Source organism: Mus caroli, unplaced genomic scaffold (genome assembly GCF_978045245.1).
Source record: "Mus caroli unplaced genomic scaffold, Mus_caroli_1 scaffold_13, whole genome shotgun sequence".
Classification (NCBI taxonomy): domain Eukaryota; kingdom Metazoa; phylum Chordata; class Mammalia; order Rodentia; family Muridae; genus Mus; species Mus caroli.
Genome location: NW_028227268.1, coordinates 56,602,491 through 56,626,343, shown reverse-complemented (window position 1 = coordinate 56,626,343; position 23,853 = coordinate 56,602,491). Strand labels below are relative to the sequence as shown.

General features: G+C 42.3%; 1 protein-coding gene across 4 annotated transcripts in view; it reads right to left on the bottom strand.

Moving 5' to 3' along the window:
* Shisa6 (shisa family member 6) overlaps positions 1-23,853 on the bottom strand; it is a 292,149-nt gene that overhangs the window by 142,442 nt on the left and 125,854 nt on the right. For 2 of the 4 annotated variants that reach the window (XM_021178071.3, XM_021178072.2), the window contains exon 3: positions 14,479-14,574. The exons of the other annotated variants lie outside the window; for them this stretch is intronic. In XM_021178071.3, the coding sequence (XP_021033730.1) occupies positions 14,479-14,574 (96 nt within the window). The remainder of the gene's footprint in view (positions 1-14,478; positions 14,575-23,853) is intronic. 4 annotated transcript variants of the gene reach the window in all.

Here is a 23,853-nt window from a genome sequence, read left to right as displayed (position 1 = left end):
CACCTGTCTCAGTCACCCACTGCCCACTCCCACTCATACCCACCCCTACCCATATCCACTCTCACTCATGTGGCAGGCTCCACGATCGGGCCATCCCCACACATTGGGAGTGTTTTCAGGCCCGGTATGGAGAGGTCCTTGAGCCTTGGACTTTTGTTTCACAGACCCATTTTATCAACAACAAGGCTAAAAGTATTACTGTGCTCTGGGTGTGACCATTTCAAAACCCAGAAAGAAAGGAATCAATAAAGCAGTGAGAGTCCAAACCCACTTTGAGGTGCTCTGGCTCTTACTGCTTGCATCCTTCTGAAGCGATGGAGTACAAAGCCCTGCTCAGATTCCAGCGTACTCCCTGATGGCTTTTGAACTTCCAACCAACAAGCCTTAGAGCACCTTGGAAGCAATTGCCATCCAGCACATTGAATAATTCTAGTGAACTGGGCTCACAAGAGTGGGTCTCGATAATGAGTGTGTGTCATTCGACACTGCTGTTTCCTGTGGTCTTAGACTCCTCTTGCTATATCAACACAGACATTACAAGAAGTGCTCTTGCAGGGACATTCTTGTGTGGATGCCTGAAACTCGTGGGAGTTAGTTCCCACCCCATATTCTTTCTTTGAAAGTTGTTCCAAGGTATTAAGATCAGTGCAGCTGAAGAGGACCAGGATTTTTCTAGAGTGTGCAAGGACTGTCTGTTTGTCTATCCTTGGCCTAAAAGGAGAAGCCATGCCTCCTATAGCCTTTTGGTCAACATCACTGCTTGCACTTTTGCTGCAACCTGCTGGACTGTGTGTCACAATTAGAAGCCCAAGTGTCCTCTTGAAATTGAAGCACCCTATACTATTCAGTGGCCATGCTGTTTCTGTATCTTCTTTCTATCCTGGTGCACATGTGCATACATTACTTTGCTTGCTTGAAGTGTGTGTCAGGCCTATATGACTAGCTTTAGTCAATGGCATTGATAGGGACATCACAGAAAATGGAAACACTGAAGAACCTTTTCCTATGCTGCTCTTCCACAGCCACAGCAACTAAGAAGATTGGCATTTGCACTGGGTAAAGCAAGTACCAAGGGCCGAAGGGCAACAGACTTAGAACACTTCCCATGAAGTGTGAATGGAGGTTGGCTAGATGTGTACATATTTACTAGCATGTGGAATAAGCTGGAGGCAAAAAGGAGAGAAACTTCAGAACTGCATAATTGTCATAACAAAGGAACAGGGGCTCTCAGACTCTTAAGGATGACAAGCAAGCCAGGACCTATAATTCTCTATGGGAAGCTGAGGAAGCCATGGGGTTTTAGTCATGTCACATATAACTGAGGGAAGTAGAGAAAACAGAAAGCCTTTCCAGAGAACACCTGTAGAGCCCGGCACCATGGCACCCAATAGGTAAGGAAGCCCCATCACTGAGAAAGACTGAATGAAGGAAACTTCTCTGTCCTGATTGTCAGACACTAACAGTGTCTGATCATAGCAATTTCAAAATTGCTAATGGCCAGTGGTCAGAAAGCATGTTTCTTTTCTCTCCTTTTCTTTCCTTTCCTTTCCTTTCCTTTCCTTTCCTTTCCTTTCCTTTCCTTTCCTTTCCTTTCCTTTCCTTTCCTTTCCTTTCCTTTCCTTTCCTTTCCTTTCCTTCTGTAGTGTGTGTGTGTGTGAGTGTGTGTGTGTGTGTACACTCAGACGGAGTATGTCTTTTGTTTCTCATATTTATAGAGTTGTAGGGGTATGAAGAGGAGACCTTGTAGACCAGATACAGACACTATCATGTATCACTCAGTGATCAGAGATTCTAAATTCTATACTATGACATTGGGCATTTAAGGTTTAGTGGGGGGGGGGATAGTATTTTTGTGTCCAAGAGAGAGCAATCTGTACATTCAAATCCCAGGCTACAGTAGCATCACTTGAGCTCACCATTGGAGATTATGGTCCTCTACTCCTAAAAGAGTGAAAGCATTGCAGTTCCGTGACAGGCTGCATTCTAACTCCTCCTCCTCAGTGCTCTGCATGATCTATGACCTGCAGCTACTGATGAGAGCTGACATGAGATGACAGTTCAGGGGACATTTTTTCAGGAAGCAGTGTCTATGTTTCTTCTTCTTCTACTGCATCAACAAAGAGGATGCTTGCTCCAAGCAGCTACATGATCCTGCAGCCCTCAATGGTCTAGATTTCTGAGGCCATCCTGAAACAAAATGGCCTCAAAGGATTATTCAAATGTAGAGCAAAATTTGTGTGAGGTGGGAGAAAAAAAGAAGACCTTTGCTAGGATTTGCCAAGTCTTTCTATTGCAGTATCTCACCGCAGGCTGTTTGATGACTATAGAGCTCCACCACATAAATGTGGGCCCAAGGTGATTTATTCTGAACATTCCGTAAAATACATTGAAAGCTATTTACAGAGTTAAAACATTTAGCCAACTGAGACAAGGCCAGTGTCAGCCTTGGAAATACATATTAGATAGAGAGGCCTCCAGGTAAGACTTGGTTTCCTTGCTCTGTACTATTGCCCTAAGTCTGGTTTAATCAAAGGGATCAGAGTTCCACTAAAAACACATGGCATATGGATACACAGAGACAGTTAAGTAATGTTATGAGTCAACAAATGCTTTAAAGATTAGTATGCCAGTATAACAACTGCTCCAGGCTGAATATATGGGAAACCCTTTAGAGGTTGAAATGCATGGGGAAAAATAGAGCTGAGATTTGTCTAGAGCAATAAAGTAAGTGAAGAATTAAAAGTCATTGAAAATGTAGGGAGAAAATATGTCTGAGTTTATGGTTGCAGAAAGAATACATGCACCCAGTGAATGGCATGGCACCCATGGATGGCTTGAACCAACCGAAAGGACAGTCAACGTGACTGGGAAGTTGGAGAACCTGATAATCCTAGGTAGCAGACTGGGAGCCCTGCTAGGACTGGAAGCAGAAGTCAGATGTATAGAAAAAGGCATTAAAGGAAGTTTCATTTGCAATGGGCTGTGGGGAAGTGGAGAGCCAAGGGAGGGTTGGTAGGAATTTCAGGCAGGCAGCTATTCAACTAAATTAGATATGTGTCACTGCATGGTTCTTTTGAGGGACTAGACCAATGTGAAAGAACTCAAGGATACTTTGGAGGGGAATATATGCAATGAGGATGACATAAGAAATGGGCATCAACAGAATTGTGCAAAATGATATCATGATTTCTGCCTGGGAAAATGGAGGGGACTGTCAATGAACTTTCATTTGAGACAGCTGGGCCCCGAGGGAAGGAGTATGAGCCTCTGTTTGGGGTAAGGCAGAAAATGCAGGTAGCATTCTCTCTATCTATACCTAATAACAGTTTACTGCTAAAAGGCTTTGTGGGTATCTCACAAAGGGGTCTGGGCTCAGAGTGTGGGAATTTGGATGTCTGGCCTAGGAAGGATGGCAAGCAAATGTCTTAGTAAAACTAACAGGCTTAAAACAAAACAAAACAACAACAACCCAAACCACAAGAACCAAAGCAGAATAAAAAAAAAATTAAAGAAGATCAAATAACTTAGAAGAGTAGAAGACTTAATCTGCTATCCGACTTTTAAATATATATACAAAGCAATGCAACAGCAAGGAGCAATGCTTGCAAAAATCAGAAGTATGATCCTAGAATTTTATTACTGGATGGACTTTCCTTCACATACCAGGTCTATAGAGCACTGGTTTACGATACAAGAATTTCAGGAATTCTGTACCCATAAGCCCTTCTTAAACAATGCGTTGCAAGATGAATTTTACTCAACCAACAGACAAGTGAGTAAACTATAGAGGAAAACTAATGGCACAGAATGTGAGTGTACATGTATATAAAATCATATAGTCATATATATATATATATATATATATACACACACACACACACACACATAGTCATGGATGGAGCCAGTGTTCGTAAACCAACTGCTGTATATACAATGTTGATAGAACTAAGAAAGAAAGTGTACATATAAAGCTTTCAAAAGAATTCCATGCTCAGGGTGGGAGAGATGGCTCAGTGGTTAAGAGCACTGACTGTTGTTCCAGAGGTCCTGAGTTCAATTCCCAGCAACCACATGATGGCTCACAATCATCTGTAATGGATCCTATATCCTCTTCTGCTGTGTCTGAAGACAGTGACAGTGCACTCAAGTACATAAAATAGAGAAGTAAATCTGGATAGATATTTTTACAAGTCCCATAAAATAGGAGTGAAGGAACACTTCTTTAATGAAAATTAATGTCTCTCCACAACTGTCTATTTGCTTACCTATCTGCCTGTTCTCTCTAACTATGCACTTTTCTGCCTATCTGTCTTATTCCTAAGGAAAGTGATTTAGGAATAGTCTAGGGGTACTGCCACTGGACTAGACACAGAGCAGAAGTGCCCCTCTGCACTGTTATCACCCGACACGCTGTTGGTGACATTAAGCTTATGCCAGCAGACAAGTGAGATTAATTAGGTATAAAGTAGAGAAGTTGTCTCGGTGTGCATATGATATGATACACTACCAAGAATGTCAATGATAAAAGTAGCTCTCACAATGAAAGAACTCACCAGAGAGTCCGTACAGCAAACAGAATCAATAATCTTCATCCACACAAATGCAATCGGTTACAGAGCATAAACAGTGCATGAACCCAATTTACAAATAGCAACAAATGCAGTCAGATATTTTGAAATAAACCTAATAACTTGTGAGCTTGGTTCAGGAAAAGCAATTGTATATAGTGACATATTTGTGTAAAAACTAGCTTGGCACAGACTGCCTATCAGTGTCAATTTTCTAGCTCCGATAATTACAGTGTGGTTATGAAAGGAAGAGTTAATTTTATGGGATACTCACTTGAGTATTTGAGACTAAGTGGCCATTATACCTGCAATTTATTTTTGATAATGCAGGAAAATTTCACATATGCTTAGAAAACCATATGTAATGCATCTATGTATATGTTTGCATGAGTGCATGTGCACATAAAGAGACAGAGATAGAGAAGGCAAGAGAACAATGAAGCAAAAGTGAGCAAATGTTAAATTTTGGAAAACTGAAGAATATAAAATTATTTGAACTATTTTTATTATTTTCATGTATATTGGAAAGTATTTCTAAATAGCAATGTAAAAAGCCTGCTACTGGCTATATAAACAGTGGGAGGGTGTTTTGGTTTTTGTTTTGTTTTTTCTTCTCATTTTTGCTATCTTTTTAGTATATGTGAGTGTTTTTCTGCATGCATGTATTGTATGTACACAGTGTGTGTGCCTGGTGCCCACAGAAGCCAGAAGTGGGTGTTAGAGCCTTTGGAACTGGAGTTAAGGATGGTTGTAAGCCACCATGTGCATTCTGGGAATTACACCCAGTTCTAGCTGAAGAGCAGCAAATGCCTTTAACCATTGCACCATCCCTCTGACTCCAAACAAGAGGGACTACTGCCGCCATTGAGGATAGAAATGTTGTGAATTAAATTTATATGTGCAGTTATCAAGGTTCTATCCTCAAGAGAGGATTAATGTGGTCATTGTGACGGTGGTGTCTTTAGTGCAAGAATTTACTTGCTGGTGGTCTCTCTCAATTTCGGATTTCCTACCCTCAAAACTGTGAGCAAAATAAACCTCTGATAAATTACTCAGCAGTGCAGAATGAGTTAGGACAAAAGGAGTAAGAAAAGAAAATTCCAGTAGAGTTCTGAGTACGGATCTGCCAGTCCAGTAAGGCTATTACATCCCCGGGAAAGGATGCTCATAAAAAAGTCAGAGTTTGCCTGAGTGGTTGTACCAATAAGGAACCTTGAACAGCAAGCTCAGCAGTGCAGGGCCTTGAGGTTTTGTTTTTGGGTCATGCCAACCAATGAACATGGATAGAGAGGAGGAGAGTGTATATATTGATATTCAAGGGATTTTAACTCAGTCAGTACTTTTATGATGGATGAATGCTGTTCCAAGCTTCCAATAAAGAGCCTTTGAGAGTCCATAAAAATCAACATTCACAACAGATGTGAGTTTCCAGCTAAGTAGGTGAGGCAGGTAAAGTCGCATGAAATTGGGGGTAGAATAAGATCATTCTGGTTGCATAGAACAGCGTAGAATTTGGGAGAGTGCTTTAAAGAATGCTTCAGGAGATTTTGCAGGTTATCTAGACAGGAAGCAAGAGAAGTGCAAACTGTAATACTGGCTAAGCGGGGACAACGCACGTAGAGACAAGAAAAGGGAACAGATTTGGGACAGACTTCAGCTGGCCATTAAGGAGACAAAGGTGACAAGCAGTATCCAGAGCTTTGCTTGAATGATCAAGTTGCTAACCGGATGGGGACACCAGAGAGTCAAAGAAGCATTGCATAGTTACAGCCCCTTGACAAGTGTGATCTCTTAAATCAGGTCTCCTGAAGATGAGGATGAAGCAAACAATAGAATCTGGGCTGAGGAGTAAAAACTACAGCCTTCCTAGTGCTAGTCAACTCACAAAGTGAACAGTGAGTCTGCCCTTTGACCAGCTGCCATCATCTGGTCTTACTCAAGGCTGCCAAAGACCCTTAGCTCTAGCCACTTGGGCCTTTTTTCTTAAAGCCAGACAGTCTAAAGCTCCACCTATTTCTGGACCAATGTCTCACATGTTTCATCCTCACATGTGAGGATTCATGTTCTTTGCTCAAACTAGTACCCTTGTCTTCAGCAGCAGGCACACAAGCCTCTGTGGGATCTGCCCTCCTCCCCCAGTCTGTGCATAGCTGGCTCCTGTGTGGTGGCCCTGCACTTTAACACTGAATGGATTCCAGGCATCTGCGTTCAATTGCTCTTAGTGAAAAACCAGAAAAGCATTATGCTTCCCCAGAATTACTCCCCCAGGGCAAGAGAACAAATGATTCACTGGGAAGCAATGGAGAACACAAGCGCTAACATTCATCCGATCCAGGACTGAATACTTCATAAGCTCAGGGCCCTGTGAAGCCAGGCTGCATGTTTAAGAGCAGTTGGCAGAAGGACCTTCAGGGGTTAAGGATGAACTTCTGCTGTGAACCCTGGGGGCACCACCCTTATCTGTCATCGTGCTTGCAGGGATAAGGGCTTCATATCACTACTTTTCAGAGCTAGCAAACAAGTCACTCTGAGTACTCCGTGTTCTGCCTCTCAGGTCGCCTCCGAGGTAAAGCTCCCTGTTTCATTTGATGCAGCATCTTTATGTTCAGTAGTATATACAGGATCCCAGAATATCAAAGGACCACAGTCTCATGAATCTCTAATTAGTTAGAGGAAACTGAAACCTGGCATGATGAAACATTTTTAACAGAGGCTGTAGTTAGTCTCTATGGACCATAGGTCCATGCGCTTATTCAGCTCCTTCAAGCAATCTGCTTCCCCAGCTGCTGCAGGATAGATTCATGCAAAATAGGGCACTCCCTAGGAAGAGGCTAAGGGAGTTGGATGTCACTACTATGTCCACATCTGCTCAGAAAGGAGTTACCTGACAATAGAGGCCCCTTTAATTGAGTGATTGTGTTGCTTTATAATTTGGTTTAAGAGTAGAAAGGAAGAGGGATGATTGGGAAGTAGTATCTAGAATATTTTACATTAAGTAAGTTCTTAATTGATACATGAAAACACACACATATGTTTATGAGGTACAATGGTCACAGTGTGGTTGTCATATTTGTACCATTAAATATTCAAATCCCTTTCCTTCAGTTCATTCAAGATGGAAGCACAATACTGTTACCCAGAGTCACTTTGCCATGCAACCGCACAGGAGAATTCCTAGTCCCATCCAACAGTTCCTTAATATCCACTCAGCACCCTCTCCCATCACCCCATCTCTGTTCTTCCAAACTCCCAGTAAATTTCTTAACTCAACCTAAACTTTGTGCCTGGAATGATTTGGGACTTGGCTTCCAGCCTATCTTTCTAGCTCCAATTCCTGTTCTCTCCCCGCAGGTGTCCTCTGCTCTGGCCACTTTCCTGCTCTGCCCCTAATAATGTCCTAAACTCTCAACTCACTGCCATCTCCACATCCATAGCTCCGTGGGTGCTCATGTACCAGAAATGTATGTTCCATCCAACCCTTAGCTAGCCCCTTTTCTGTCCTACAGTGAACATCTCAACTCTAGTGTCCTACAGAAGACCACTTGGGATATTTCAGGTAGCGGTCATGTTTCCTTTCTTTAATACCCTGTGTTCTTTTTGGGATCTACTGCACAGAACTTTCTTCTTACATGCTAGACATTATAGTATCAAATTTCTCAAAAGCTAGTATCCCCTGTCCCAGTTCAAGTACTCCTCATTTTTCAATTATCTTCCTTCCCAGCTAGGGAATCTGGCTTCTTTCTTTTTTTTTTTTTTTTCGAGACAGGGTTTCTCTGTATAGCCCTGGCTGTCCTGGAACTCACTTTGTAGACCAGGCTGGCCTCGAACTCAGAAATCCGCCTGCCTCTGCCTCCCGAGTGCTGGGATTAAAGGCGTGCGCCACCACGCCGGGCTGGGAATCTGGCTTCTGATGCACTTGGTATGACAGACAAATCTCAGAAATGGATGTGACCTTCAGATCCCTCGGGAGAATTTACTCAGGATTTTAAAAGGGAAATTGCTTTGTGTTAGTGTTCCTTAAGTCTTCGTGTGTATGTGAATGATCTGCAATCTTCTGAAAACGATGTTTCCCTGTCAGCCTGGGCTAGAGCCTGAGAGCCTGCCCTCCTCGCTAGCTCCAGAGATGCCCTGCTGGGTGCCTTGTGTTACTCTACAGCACCTTAGCATGCTGGTGCACGTGTTTCTTCTTCAGTCTTCATATCAGCCCATATCACCCTTATCAGTGGGTGGCATCGTGATGTTATCTTACCAATAGATGTCATAGAAGTCCAGGCCACACAGGAGTGGAGACAGGCTTAAGCGTGTATTCCTCTAGTGGCACTCTTCTTTCTGCTATTCTTTAAAAAAATCATTGATCGCATAATGAGGGGAGTTTATATTAGTATTTAAAAGGAAACATGACAAATCCTGGAGGCCATAGCTCTAGGAAGAAAGGCCTGGAGCTTATTTATTTTTCCATTCTATTAGCATGTGTAGGGAACAAGCTCTAGGATAACATGACTATGGTTCATGAAGTGGGGCTCTGGGAACATGTGTCCCACTTCTAGGCCACCCATGAAATTCAGACAACTGTTTGTAGAAAGGAAATCCTCTCCTGGCCACAGACCTCAGTGACTTGGATGTAGTCTCACTGCTTGGCTGTTGTGACATGGCAGAGGACAAGGGAGGCAAATGCCAAGACTAGCTCATGGCAGGGAGATTCCCAACTTGGATGACCAGTCAGCACCAAGGTCAGTGCTATGCAGATAGAATATCTGCCACAAACCTATTCTCAAAGCCAAGGCTCAGGGAAAGAGAGCATAAACATAGCTAGCGAGAAATTACAAAATAGGAGGCTAGCAGGCCAACTGGTTTGTAGAGCAAGCGTCCAGAAAAAAAAAAATCTGAAGAACCTGATGCTCTCATCTCTCCCAAAGAGACCTTGAGGCCAGCACTGCACTCCAAGGTATAACAGGCTTTGTGCAAGCCTCCCTCCTGTCTCAGAGGAAGTGGTTAGAATGAAAGGCACTGTAAAATAAGGAGTGAACTCACCATTCCAAAGTTGCCACAGCCTTCTCTCATGTTCCACTACTGCAGACCATGAGGGATCTAGGAGTATCCAAGTTTTTCTGCTTTTAAAACAGGTATCCACACTTAGAGGGGAGAATTGACATTTCCTGAAGCAGGGAGCCTTTACAGTACATCCTGATGCTTAACCTACTTCCTCCACTACCCTTTATTTCCAACAGAATATTTTACAAGCCTGGCCCAGATAGCCACATGGGCCAATGATGGAAAGTCTACAAATAAGCATTATCCAGGGACATGTGTGTCCCAGGACTTAGAATGTAGATTAAGTTTCAAGGACACCATTCATCAAAACAGTGAGTGATAGAGTTCAGCTCAGATGTCATGCCAAGGTTTCAGGTAGTACATCATTTCAACCCAATTGGTTCTCAGAATGACTTGAGCCAAGGAGGGATGATATCTATTTCCTTGGCCAGCTTGTAATCTGACTTCTTCCATGCAAAGTAGCCCGTTTCCTCAAGTAGGTGCTACGGAGGCCAACAGGGTTGTATTAACCCACAGGCAGGCTTTGAGTGGCTAAGGAACTGTATGTAGGAATCCATGATCTTCACATAGCCTCCCATGGTTGAATTGCTGTTGGTACTGCTCTAGATATGGACAGAGTTCTGGCCAGTTGAGTGTCGGCATTCTTTGCATTTTCTACAGGGTAGGGGATATCCATTTTTTTTAATTTATTTTTTAATTAGGTATTTTTTTCATTTACATTTCAAATGCTATCCCAAAAGTCCCCCAGACCCCACGCACACTCCCCTACCCATCCACTCCCATTTCTTGGCCCTGGCGTTCTGAGGCAAATAAAGTTTGCAAGACCAAGGGGCCTCTTCTGATACATATGCATCTAGAGACACGAGCTCCAGGGGTACTGGTTAGTTCATATTGTTGTTTCACCTATAGGGTAGCAGACCTTTTTAGCTCCTTGGGTACTTTCTCTAGCTCCTCCATTGGGGGCCCTGTGTTCATATTCTTATTAACAGGCCTATATCACATGAAGAGCTTTGTAGAGTAGCCACTGTTGAGCAAAATGGATGAGCTTGCAAACAGAAGAATCCAACTAAGACTCTCAAAGGTACTGTGGAGGGTTTTGTTTGTCTGGTATCTTTTTTTTTTTTTTCTTTTTGAAAAGCAGGAATATCAGGAGATGTATTCACTGCATGAAGGCAGCATTCTCCATTAGTTCAGGAGCACCTTTGACTGAAATACATCAGTTTTAACAACCACATATCATGTGAGATTAACTCAGTTATAATAAAACAGCACCACATGATTGGCATGTGCTTTCCTAACCATAGGATTTAGAGAACACCCTCTGTGTTTTCTAGGATCATGTGAAATACCCTTGAAAAACTCTGGATACTCCTAGCCAATGGCTGATTCTTGGTATTCAGTCACATGGACCATACATGAAAGTTGTCCTATGTATACAGATCAGGCAGGAAGTGGTGGCAGCATAAGGTCATGATGCCTTTGGTTATGAATCCAAGAGTTCCTCCAACTCTGTATCCATGGGCCCATACATTCCTCGCTCATAGAAAACTACATTACAGAATGGTCCTATGTAGTACTAGCTTCACACAGGCCATTTTCAGGCAAGCTGGTTGAACCTTTTCTCTTTCTTGCTGTTCATCCTGCTTCACTGTTGCCATGGAGACTAGGACGCCTTCTGAGCTCAGTGCTTTATCTGGAGTCCAGCCTTCAAATACCTTAGTACAGTTCAACCCACTCACTCCCCTGGCTCCTGTGAAAGTATGTCAGCTCAATTCTTTCAGTCAAATGTCTCAGGAGTCTCTTGCTACAATCTACTGATGATCTGAGGGTTCATGCTAGATTCCAATGTGTGCATGGCAGCCTATGGTTTCACAGATGCCCATGTATACACATCTCTTATTTCTAGGAGAAAATACCTGATTTTAATCCTCACAAAAAACAGAACTACTACGGCATTTAACCAATGTACAGGTGGGAGATGTCAGCATGGCCCCAGAGTAATGTGGATCAAACTAGTGGATGAGCCTGATGAAGGCCTACAGGGAGACAGCATTGAGCTAAGACATAGAAGAGAGTGCTTAGTGAATGTCTCCTCAGTTGCTGTAGTACTGAGGTGTAGAATTGGATCTCTGAAAACAATCTTAACATCTCTCCTTCCTCCAGCCTTTCAATAGCACAAGTAGTCACTTGGCCCTAATCATCACCCAAAGCTATGGATAGATACAAATAGAAAACTTCATACTTCTGTTTTCTTCTCCCCCATCCCAAACAAATGCAGCAAATGCTGGGTCTATGGGCATTGGTTTCCACCATGCTGCCTTTTCAAATGTCCCTTTTAAAATATAATATCCCCGTCTCATCTCATTGACCATGTATTCTCCGATACTCTTATTATTGTTAGGCCATTTGCCCAGAATCACTGTTGGCTAAAATCTATGCATTTTATTAATTTTAAAGCCAAATTCTGGCTTCATTCCCTTCTCAGGGAGTCAGAGTTAAATTGGGTGTTATTTGTGCAGTCTCTAGAATATCCACACCCCTACCACAGCTCTGGAGAGACACATTGCAACTTCCTTTGCTGCTGAGATTATTAACTTAGTATAAGAGCTGTGGGCCTTCCAGCTTGAAAACCTCAGCATCGTCCTTATGTTTCCTGCCTCGGACCTCATGATGTGTCTTACTAGACATCAAAGTTGATCGCATCCAGTCTCTTCTCTGGCAAGTATCACTTAGAGAAATTTATTGATTCAGGAACCCTTCATGGGATCTAGAAAGATCTTTACTGTGCACAAGCTCTGATAGTCTCACCATATCTCCATCTCCCAGGTAACCTTGGAACAATCCCAACACCTCCTACAGCCTTGTAGCTCTTCTGCTCCATAGACCAGAAACACTTCCTTCTCATTTCTAATATACAAGAAAGCTTTTACTTCAAGCCTTTCCCTTTCTAGGGTGTTGCTCTCTGTTCACCTGACCCCAGTACTCATCCATGGCAGGAATAACTCCCTCCCTCCCACATCATCTCTAGACCCTCCTCCACTGCCGTTCTCTTACATGCACTCAAGACCTGACTTTGCTTCCCAAGTGCAAATTGTACAACACAAGGAGACCTTTATTTTGCCTCCTATTTTCTTCCTGTTCAATACAAAGAGTTCACTGTTTGGTGTTATGGCTTGAACCACCTTCAAGGGGTTGGGATAAGAGTGGGAACCTACACAGTTGAGAAGTCTTGGTCAGTTGTTGGGTTACATTTGAAAAGCAGATTTCCACCTTCACTCCATGAGTTATACATAATAGAAAGTCAGCCTTCCAAATGGTGCCCAATGTCCTGACCTTCCTGATAATTCCTGTCTCTGGATAGCCATCTCCTATTCTGAAAAGAACTCACATGTACAAGATACTGTGAAAATCATGCTGTGTATAACCAAACATCTGGTCATAAAAGACACTGTGTCTTGTGTCTTTTTCTTCTGTGAATCAACCACTCCAAGGATATCCTGCCAACACATTATGAAATCACTCAAGTAGATCACAGAAAGTGTGATGGGGAGAGACGGAGGCCTCCTGCCAATATAGTACCATGGAAGTTTGACATCTTGAAATTATATCTGCCAACAGCGGTCAATACTTTAGATGATCCTGCCCTGCCTAACATGGTCACTGAAAACGCCCAAGAGATCCTCCCAATTCAATAGCTCCCAAATCCCCAACCTCCAGAAACCATGGGAGATAATAAGTGTCTGTTTTACTTTAAAATGTTGAGTTTTAAAGCCTCTGTTGCATGGCAATTGGTAATTACCACTAAGTGGAGATGTAGGTGCTAAATCCATGTTTGAGTTGGTGCAAGTGTCTCTGGGGTAGTTCCGTTGAGTTTAACTGTGTAGCCCATCCCCCATTCTGCAACAGCTGCAACTCTTAATAGCCACAAATGCCACCTGTATCCTCAATAAACTTTATTTAGACACAAATAGACAACAGAAAATACATACACAGATACAGTTATCGTTTTCTCTATAGGATAAACACACATACATCACAGGGAATTTAAAAAGTAGGAACACAGAAGGTAAGAAAATGTGAAGTCCTTGTTCACTCACACTTGAAACAGACAAATATTTCAGAGGAAGACAAAAATGGAACATCCCAACAACAGGGTTCACATTTGGTCTATAACAGCACACAGGTATCAGGAAGGTAATCAAAGGAGTCAGGGATCCAGTGACAGAATGCTCACAACACTAGTAGGACTATTTAAACAAAAGATAGAATCAGGGAGGATTCCATACCCCTGCGCAGATGCTCTGCAAGCTGTCAGCTAGGTCGTAAAGCAGCTTGGCAGAAACGCTAGCTTAGCTTTCATCTTGCAGCTTGAAGGTCTGAATAACCTCTACCTTTGTGCCCACATCACAGAGTTTTACAGAGACACACCGAGGAAGCCGGAGCTGTCTACATACACACTGGTTTAGAAACTTAGTACAGAACATTGACATTGGGTATAAGATAGGACTTTGGAAAGGGAAGGGAATAACAGCCGAGAGGCAAACCCACACTTTACAAATACTGCATCCATTGGTAGCATTTCCCACCATGCTGCCTGTGGTCCCTTCCCACAGGGAGCCACCATCCTTTGTGTCCCATCATGTACAGAGCAGGATGGATGTGTCTTGGAGGTCTTTTGCCTTCTAAAGTCATAAATGTGACCACCTGGTCATATCTGTGCCCAGGGCATGCTGCCATGGAACCACCCCACTTATTCCAGATCCTGGGTAAGACTCAGGACTCTACACCATCTTCACATTTCAGATTGGGGTTCCCTAGGCAACCTCTGTATTTTAGTAAAAAATGGTTTCCACTGTACCCTTCGTGTGTCCTCTTCCTAATGTGACAAATCCAGATGAGATGAAGTTATGGAGATCTGGTCCTCCACTTCGGTAAGCATCCTTCCCATAATGCCCTGCAAGAAGATGGGCAGAATTACCTGGCGCATTCACGAAAGCAACACAGAAGACAGTCACAGCTCCATCTTGCCCAACAATGATGGTGTGCTGATATTCAAACCAGCAGCTAAGCCACAAGGTCAAGGAAAATATTATATATATTATAATAAATATAATATATACACACACATATATATTACTGAGAATATATTGCTATATATATAGACATATATACACATATGTTATGCACACAGCTTATATACATTATATATATATAATATATGTGATATATATATATATGTATATATAGCTATGTAACAAAGATTAATGCTACACTGGAAACAGAAGAAGAAAGGGTAAAAGGCAGTTTGACTGTGGCATTTCAGCATGACCACTAAGTACACTAGAATGGTGCTTTATAGATGTTCCTCGAATTATAGTAGAGTTGTATCCTGATTAACTTATGGCAAGCTGAAGCATCTAAAGTTGAAAAAGATTGCTGGACATTGTAGTTTGGCAGCATGGCACAGGAGAGTATCAGCTGTTTCCCCTGTGCTCCGTGGTGGTTATCATTGCTCATGAACACTAACCAGCATCACCAGCGATGGCCACCCCACATCTTAAAAGCCCAAGAAGAGAACGAAAATCCCAGTTGTAAAAACATAGCTACCTGTGACTGCATTTGTGCCATCCTGAAGAACAAGTCAGACAGAGAACCAAGCTAAGTGAGGACCCATGACCTTTTCCCACCATCCTTTCTTAAAGTTAGCAAGTGGGGACGACGTGATGCATTAAATACAATCACAGAGTTGTAAAATTAAAGACATTAAAAGGTTGAAATAGGACACACAGACTGAGGCTGCAAAGATGGCTTAGTGCTGCACCCACACACCTCACAAACATCTCTAATTCTGAGAGTCCAACACCCTTTCTGGGACTCTGGGTGCATGTGGTGCACTGACAAGACACGTAAGCAAAATACCTAGACACATAAAAATAGGAAACAAATAAAGTCTTCAAATGTGTTTTAAAAACAGAGGATACGCAGCTACTTTGGAAAGATTGGCCCATTAGTGCTGCTTTTCTGTACACCCAAGATCTTGTCTACAGTTACTAGATGGTTTTCTTTTTTTCCTTTTACCTTTGTTTTTTTCTCTTCTAAAGCAGGAAGGAATGGGCCTAATGGCAGTCCCTTCCTCCTCTTCCTCCTCCTCTTCCTCTTCCTCCTCCTCTTCCTTCTTCTCTCCCTCTTCTCTTCCCTCTCCCTCTCTGCCTCTTCTCTCTGTGTGTTTGTGTGTATGTCTGTGTGTGAGTGTGTATGTGTGCACTCGAGCACGTGTGTATCCATGAATCATACACAACCCTTGGGACCACAGACTAGCAAGTTAAAAAGAAACACAGCAACAGCTGAGCTGGCAGGTGGAATGGTGGCTATAAAACACTGGCAACATCTTTCTGTTTTCCTTTCTCAACTTCATGCAATAAAGCTCTATCCTCTAACTGGCAAGGTACAGACATCTTCATATGCATTGAGGTAAGGAAAAGACAAGGGCAGGTTAAGGACCGTGAAAGAAGAAATTTAGAGAGAAAAACGTTAATATTAGACTTCTGACATTCAAATGGGAATCTATGATGTGCTTGAAACACAGGCCTTGTAAACTGCGAAGAATTAACTCTACCAAGAAACCCCTCAGTATATACACACAGATATGAAGGAGAGTCACTAAGCATTCATATTGCCACCATGTGTTTTACAAATTGAACTTGAAATATATAAATTTAAAAGGTTTTTGAAAATGAGATATTAAATGTGATAACAACAGTATCAATCCAGTGCATTAAAAAAACACAGAGAAAAGTGATTGAAAGAAAATTTTGTCATCTAAGAGCTAATTATTTCTCTTTTTAGCTATTTATTATTTTGTAATTTCTTTCTATAGTGAATGCCAAATTCTCTAATATAAATACAAAAATAAATATCCAGAAAAAAAAATACATCTCATGCCAATAAAACAAAATTGTTTTTTCTTAGCAAAACATGTTCTGGAGACTTCAACACAGGGTAACTTTGGAATCACGTGGAATTCTTAAAAGTTCAGATGCTCAGACAAGCTTCACACATTCTGACCCAGAAAGAGTCCAGTGAATCGGACGTATTTTAACATCAGCTCCTTTGGTATCCAGTGAATGGCCAGTACTGACACCCACTGCCCTCCTTAAGACAAATAGAAACAACCCAAGGTCAAACACTTATGTGAATAGGGAAAGTCACTGACCATTTTCTGGGGCCCCTGCAGGTGCTGTTCATATTCAGGGCTCTGACACACTTCCTCTGGAAAGGGAAGCCTGTCCTCAGCCCCTTCCTTCTTATCCCAGTTCGTAAACCTGAGCATGATCAGAATACTGGAAACAATTTAAATAGACGGATTCAGCAGACACGAGATAGGAATCAAGATCTTGCAATTCTATCAGGGTTCCTGGTTCCGGGATAACAAAGTCATGGGAGTCCTGCATGAGGTCCGTTGGCTCTGAAACACATTACATCATTCACTCTTCAGCTTTTCACGGGGGACAGTTCTTGTTGAAGAACTGCAGTAAGGATTCATACCTGCATGGCCCTGCCTGCACTTAAGTGAAGTCTTCTGCCCAAATCTCAAGCTGTGTGACAGCTGCTAGCAGCTGGACAAGCCATCTTTCTCAAGAGGAGAAGGGAGGCATGGAAAAGGTACATGCAACCAACCCAAGGCACACCAGGACCCTCTCTTCCATAACAAGCTCAATTGCTCCCTTATTCCATCGTAGACAGGAGGAAACAATCCAGAGCCCTCATAAATTTGGACCTCATTAATTCAGAACCTGTGATGCATCCTGCAGAATTTGGGCGGCTTTATTTTTGTGCTCCTTATAAATAAAAATTTTGATAAACAAATCAATACTAAGGAAGATGGGACATAAAACAGAGCCTGTGCTGTTTACAAATCATTCTCACCTGTCAGAAGAACAAGGTCCCTCAGGACTAAGCGTTACTCTAGTGCTCTGGGGCTCTGCCTGTCTGAAAGAGAACAGAAGCTTCTGGATCCCTTACTGCAGGCCAGGCAGAGAGATGGAGACTCCCTGCAAGCATGGCTTTTGACATAACAACAGACGACATTTTATAGGACTTGATAGAATACCCAGAATTTTTTTTGGATATACTACTTTATTAACCTTTTAATCGATACTGCTTGCAAGTCATTTATTTTGTTTATCATTTTAATATCACCTCCAATTTCATTGGTGTAAAGACTGAGGCTAACAGGGCAAATCTGGGAGACGCCTACATTTGTACTTGTATTACCCATCTGACTGTAATATACTGCACTCATTTCATTATGGGTACATGGCTTTTCCAATACCTCATAAAAACCCACGTTCCTAGAGCTAGTCAACAGTACATCCTCCATCCCACCCAGGTCTGCTGTTTTCCAAATGAAAACATCCCAGTGGCCTGAGAAGAACAGCTGTGACTCTGCTCCAAGACTGAACCCAAGGTAAATAGTAGAAACCCAAGGAGAATTCTAGGTGACAACATCCAAGTTCATGGAAATTAATTCTGAATGGGAGAAAAAGCATAAATGGTGTTGATAGCTAATGAGGCAGGACCAGGAGCATGGTAGAGGTTGGAAGAATTCTGGGGTCAATTCAGTTTGCAGAATTTTGAGTTCAACAAATTGAAAAGCTATGTGGAAACCAATCCTATAGAATCCTTCTTTGTTTGTCTTAAAACAGGGTCTCATGATGGAGCCCATTTGACCTCAAAGTCCCTAGACTCACACATTGGCCTACCAAGTACTGGAAATAAAGGTATGCACCACCCCCACCCCCAGCTCCTACATGATCTTCAAAGGCATCTCTAAAGGTGGTTTTCTGGAATTGGCTTCTGCAGTTCATATGGAAAGCACAGTGACCACCTCAAGCTTGGTTTGCTCAGTGGTCCTCAAACTTGAGCAATCACCCAACTCCCCTGGATGGCAAGAACATCACTGGGCTCCAGAATCTCCTGGGTGTGAGGTTACCCCCTGATTACTATAGTTCTAATAAGTTCTTGACTGTGATAATTAATCCTCTCGATCAACTAGACTGTATGTAGAATAACCCTAAAGATTAATGGGGCATGCCTGTGGGTGTGACCATGAGGATGTGTCCAGAGAGAACTGAGTTACAGGAAAGACTCACCCTGACTGTGAGTCGTTCCACACCATAGGGCAAGTATCTGAAAATACTGGACATGGTAAGAGGAGAAAGCAAGCAGAACTGCATTGCCCTCTCCTCCCTGGCTCAGATCCACTCTGTCATGCCTTACCCACTATGGACTGAATCCTCTAGAGTATGAGCTAGATCAAACACTTTGACTTTGAAGTTGTTTCAGGCAGGTGTCTGGTCACAGCAACAGGACCAACATCCAGATACCAGGGGAAACATGATACAGAATCCTCAAAAGCCACATCTTGTTGGGACTAGTGACATGTTAGTCTTCAGCCGGACCCAGATAGAAGAATGATGTAAAAAATGATGCACAAACAAGGGAATACAGACTAGTAAAAAGAGAATCCCTACACAGGTGGCCAATCGGAAGAGAGAAGTCAGCATTTCTTCTGTTTCCTGATGATGCACCAAGTTGATGGACTGATGAGAAGGATATGAGCAGGTACCACTAATTCCACTGTATGTCACTCAAACAACCATTTTATTCTCCATCCAGTAAAAACTGCCATCAATCTATGCCTATCTGTCAGCTACCAGGGCCAGAGGACAAGGGAGAACAGGTTCTCTCTAAGCAAATTGGAATTAGAGAAGCAACCATGAATGTGCCAGGGCTGTAGGTAGAAGTAAGAAAGTATGTTGGCAAAGAAGCTCTAGAGTCTCCATACCACAGGAGAGAGAAACATACAGTCCACACTAGGAGCAAAGTGGCTCCAGGCTTTAGAGCATGCATGCCACAATCTGCTGAATACAACTGGGTGGAAGACCACTGAGATGACATCTATTCCCCAGGTGCTACCACCATGCCCTCATTGGAACTATTGACAGCTCTTTAGAAAACATTAAAGTTTGGTTCTGTCTCGGTTTCTACCCAGGCCATCTTGACTCCCTGTCTGAATTCTACGTCCTTCCGAAATCTCTTCAGGAGCCACAAGTCAGAGATAGTACAAAGGGGTAACTGTTCCCAAATAGGAAGGTACTAAAGAAGAGAGGTCAAGACTGGGCTACTGGAGTTGGGTTGTGCTCCTGGCTCTGAAAAGAAAAGGCTAGAAAGACCTCTACCTGTAAAGGAGAGTTGCCATAAGAAACAGACAGGGGAAATGGGATTGTATCAGAATGGCAAAAGACTCAACAGAATTTTGCATCTGTGAAGTTATATCAGCAGTCATGAGACAGAAACAAACTAATCAAGTATGGGTGCCTGCTACATTCCTGGACAACAGACTGGATGAGGAGGGAAACTGGTGATGTCGTGTCCAAGGAGAGATGCAGCTGCAGATGAAGTGAGAAGGACAGAGATAAACAGTGGTAGGACACAGCAGACACTCTAGGATTCGAAATCCATTTCAAATAAGACTCCCTGAGGAGGGACAGAAGGGACAGTTCAGAAGCAATAATTAAAAGTTAATTGTTTGTTGTTTTGCTGTGCAGATAGAAGACTTCAGTCTTTAGATCCAGAGAAAGAAGCAAGTCTTCCAGCTATTCATCAGAAGGGATCAATATCTAAATATAGCCTCACAGAAGATGCTGTGGTGGTTTGAATATGCTTGGCCCAGGGAATAGCACTATTTGGAGGTGTAAACTTCTTGGAGTGGTATGGCCTTGTGGGAGAAAGTGTGTCATTGTGGGGTTGGGCTTTGGGACCCTCCTCCTAGCTGCCTGGAAACAATTTGCTCCTGGCTTCCTTTGGGTGAAGATGCAGAACTCTCGGCTCTTCAAGCACCATGTTTCCCTGGATTCTGCCATGCTTACTGCCATGATGATAATCAACTGAAACTCTGCAACTGTAAGTCAGCCCCAACTAAATGTCCTTTATAAGATTTGCCTTGCTCATGGTGTCTCTTCACAACAGTGGGGACCATAACTAAGGCAAATGCCATTTAAAATTAAGAAAAGAGATCAATCTAACCTCATAAAACATGAAATCTATAGGAACTGAAACCACCCTCTTAATAATGTTGGAGAGGCTGAAAAGATGGCTGAGTGGTTTAAAAGCATTCACAAAGGACCAGTGTTTGGCTTCCAGCACTCACAAGCACCTCTACCTTCAGCTCCAGGGCCCCCAGAACCCTCCTCTGGCCTCCATGGCACATGTACTCACATGCACATATAAACACATACATGAAGTTTTGGTTTGTAAAAAGTGTCAGGACTACTCCTTTGTTCTTGGGACAAACATCCTGGCAGAGACACTCTTAAACCTAGAACTCAGTTGACACCCCATTTCAAATCTAGCCAAGTCAAATAGACATAATAATGTTACCCATGTCCTGGGTCTTTGAGAAGGTTAAATATGTTAATACACACAATCTATATTACTCAGCCCTCAGAATGTTAGTGTTAGGCCTTTTAAAAGAATTTGTTAATACTTTAGAATAAAAAATGTTTTACTTTCCTTTAAAATTCACTGGAAATAATCAAAGAAAAAAAGAATATTAAAGTTAATAAAAAACATGCAGTTTTTTGTTAAACAGTTAGGACAGTTGGGAAAATAGACCACCACAGTTAAATGCATACATAAAGATACTCAGAAAAATCAATTCGAAGAGGACAATAAACCTAAATATACCACATCCACCCTAAAAGTTCTTAGAAGAGAATATAGGGCAATGAGTATAGAATTTTAAATCAGAGAAGAAACTATTGAAAAACTTTTAACCATGATACATCAAAAGCAATCATAAAACTATATATATTTATTCAAGGCTAGAAAATACACAGATCTTAATATCAAGAGATCATCAACATCTTCAAAGCAATCAAAGGGAAAACAAGCCAGATTGGTAAAACAAAACAAAAAACAAATAGGCAACTTATAGAGGAGAAAACCCGATGGGCCAATACACAGAAAGTGGTGCTCGGTCTCACAAGCAATCAGGGAAACTCAAATTAAAACCATAATGAAGCAGCATTTCACACCCAGTAGACTGGCAAACATATAAATGTCCAAGACTTCTGACTAGAATCCTGGGGGAAGGATAATTGCTAAAGCTGCCTTGAAAAGCCTCGTGCCAGTGGCTGGCGGATTTGAGTATGGCTATCATAGAAGCCATACTCAGTGACTTTGTTTGTAGCTGTCCACACCAGACCAACCCTCAAGAGTTCATGAGGAGCTATGCATAAGCAAGTTCAATGCAACGCCGTTTGTAATCAAGACAGACAGGAGCTCTACAATCTCCTACAATCTTATCCAGAAAAGAGGGGATAAACCATGGTGCAGTCATCAAATGTAGTTCTGCAACAGGGCAAAATGAAATGTAAGGAGTGGAAGCAAAGTGACACTCCAAGTGTCAACATGGATGCTCTGAGATCTAATGCTGAGTATACAAAGCAAACTGGAGAAAAACAGGGTGGCGTGATAGAGAAGGAGTTTTGAAATATGCAATACAATATTTGATATTGTCTGAGGACATGACCATGCATAATGTTACACAAATATAAAGACATTCGGCAAAAATGTAAATATACGTTTCAAGGTAACAGTTACTTCTGCAGTAAGAACACAAATGTAGTTAAGAAAGGCTATTGGGAATTGATCCTGTGTTCTGTTTCTTACACTGGAAAACTGGAGATGTGTTAGACTATTAAATAACTCTTTTATGTCTATTTATTTGTTCGTTTGTTTTAAAATACTTGCTATGCATCCTAGGATGGCTTAAAGTCATGATCTTTCTATCTCAACCTCCCCAGTGCTATAATTGAAGGCTATACTACCATGTGCAGCTAGAGGTCTGTTTGGCTGGTTGATTTAGTTTGTTTCTTTAGTTTTAGTGCTGGCAAGGGAATGTAAGACCTTGTACATACTAAGTGCTCTACCGCTGACTTACCTCTCACCAATATATAAGCTGAGGACATAAGCACTCGGAGGTATGCTTATGGAGAAAGGTTTTATTGTAGATATGAGGGAGAGTACAGCCAGAGGCATCAGCAAGAGTCTGGAGCAGAGGGAGAAAGTAGTACACTGGATATGGCCAGAAGACTGGACTGGGTCATGGAAGGATGAGGGAGGGAGAGATAAAAAAGAGGGATAAGAGAGGGGGGACCAAGAGAGAAAAATAAAAGAAAGTGCATGGCTGCAACACTAGGGGTGTATGGGAATAAAAAGCTGGGGGAGGAAAGCCTATGAGCTAGAGAAGTTTAGCAGGGTGGGAAGAGGTGAGAAAAGCCAGAAGGACTATGAAATAGGAACTTGCTGAGAGAGCCTAGAAGCCAGATGCACAAATGGCACCACAGATAGACATTTATTCTCAGTAGTTTCTTTTAGACCTGACCACCTCTAAATAATTTATTTATTTGCTGATAGATGTAATAAGTTTATAAGTACTGGATAGATGAATGGTTAGATGGATAATAGATAAAAGGGACACAGAGAGACAGGTATTGCTATGAGTAGGTGGTTTGATGATTAATAGGTTTGTTTGGATTGGTTAAGCTATTCTCCCTCGAGAATTTCATACATCGTCAGTGATTTCACAAACAAAGACATTAAAGAGCCTCTAGTTTTCAGACTACCCATGAGCACCTGCTGGGACTAATGTGCCAACAAGAGGCAAGCCATAGGATTTCTGAAATCATGGTTGCTGCCTGTGTTTCTAATCATCAACCAGCCTTAGAATCCTAACATTCCCCAAGGAAAGGTTGGTAAACCAGACTGCACAGTTTTAAACACTTGCAGAATTATCCTTATGGACCGCAGTGGGACTAAAGGCTCCTGGAGCCGCCCTAGTGAAGGTGGTATGCAAACAGAGTGAGAAAAGCAAGGGTGGAATAAACCAGAGAGCCACTGCAGGGACAGAGCTACAGCTCTCCAGCTTCGGAGCCTGCTTGCAATGCAGAGCATGCGCTTAGAGCTCACATGGAGTGGGGCAATGAGCAGCTGAGAGACAGCTCGAAGGACACTGAGGGCCAGAGTCACACACACACACACACACACACACACACACACACACACACACACACACACACACACACGAGAGAGAGAGAGAGAGAGAGGGAGAGAGAGAGAGAGCACTGAATTACTCTGTGCAAAAATATGTCCCAGAAAACTGAGGGAA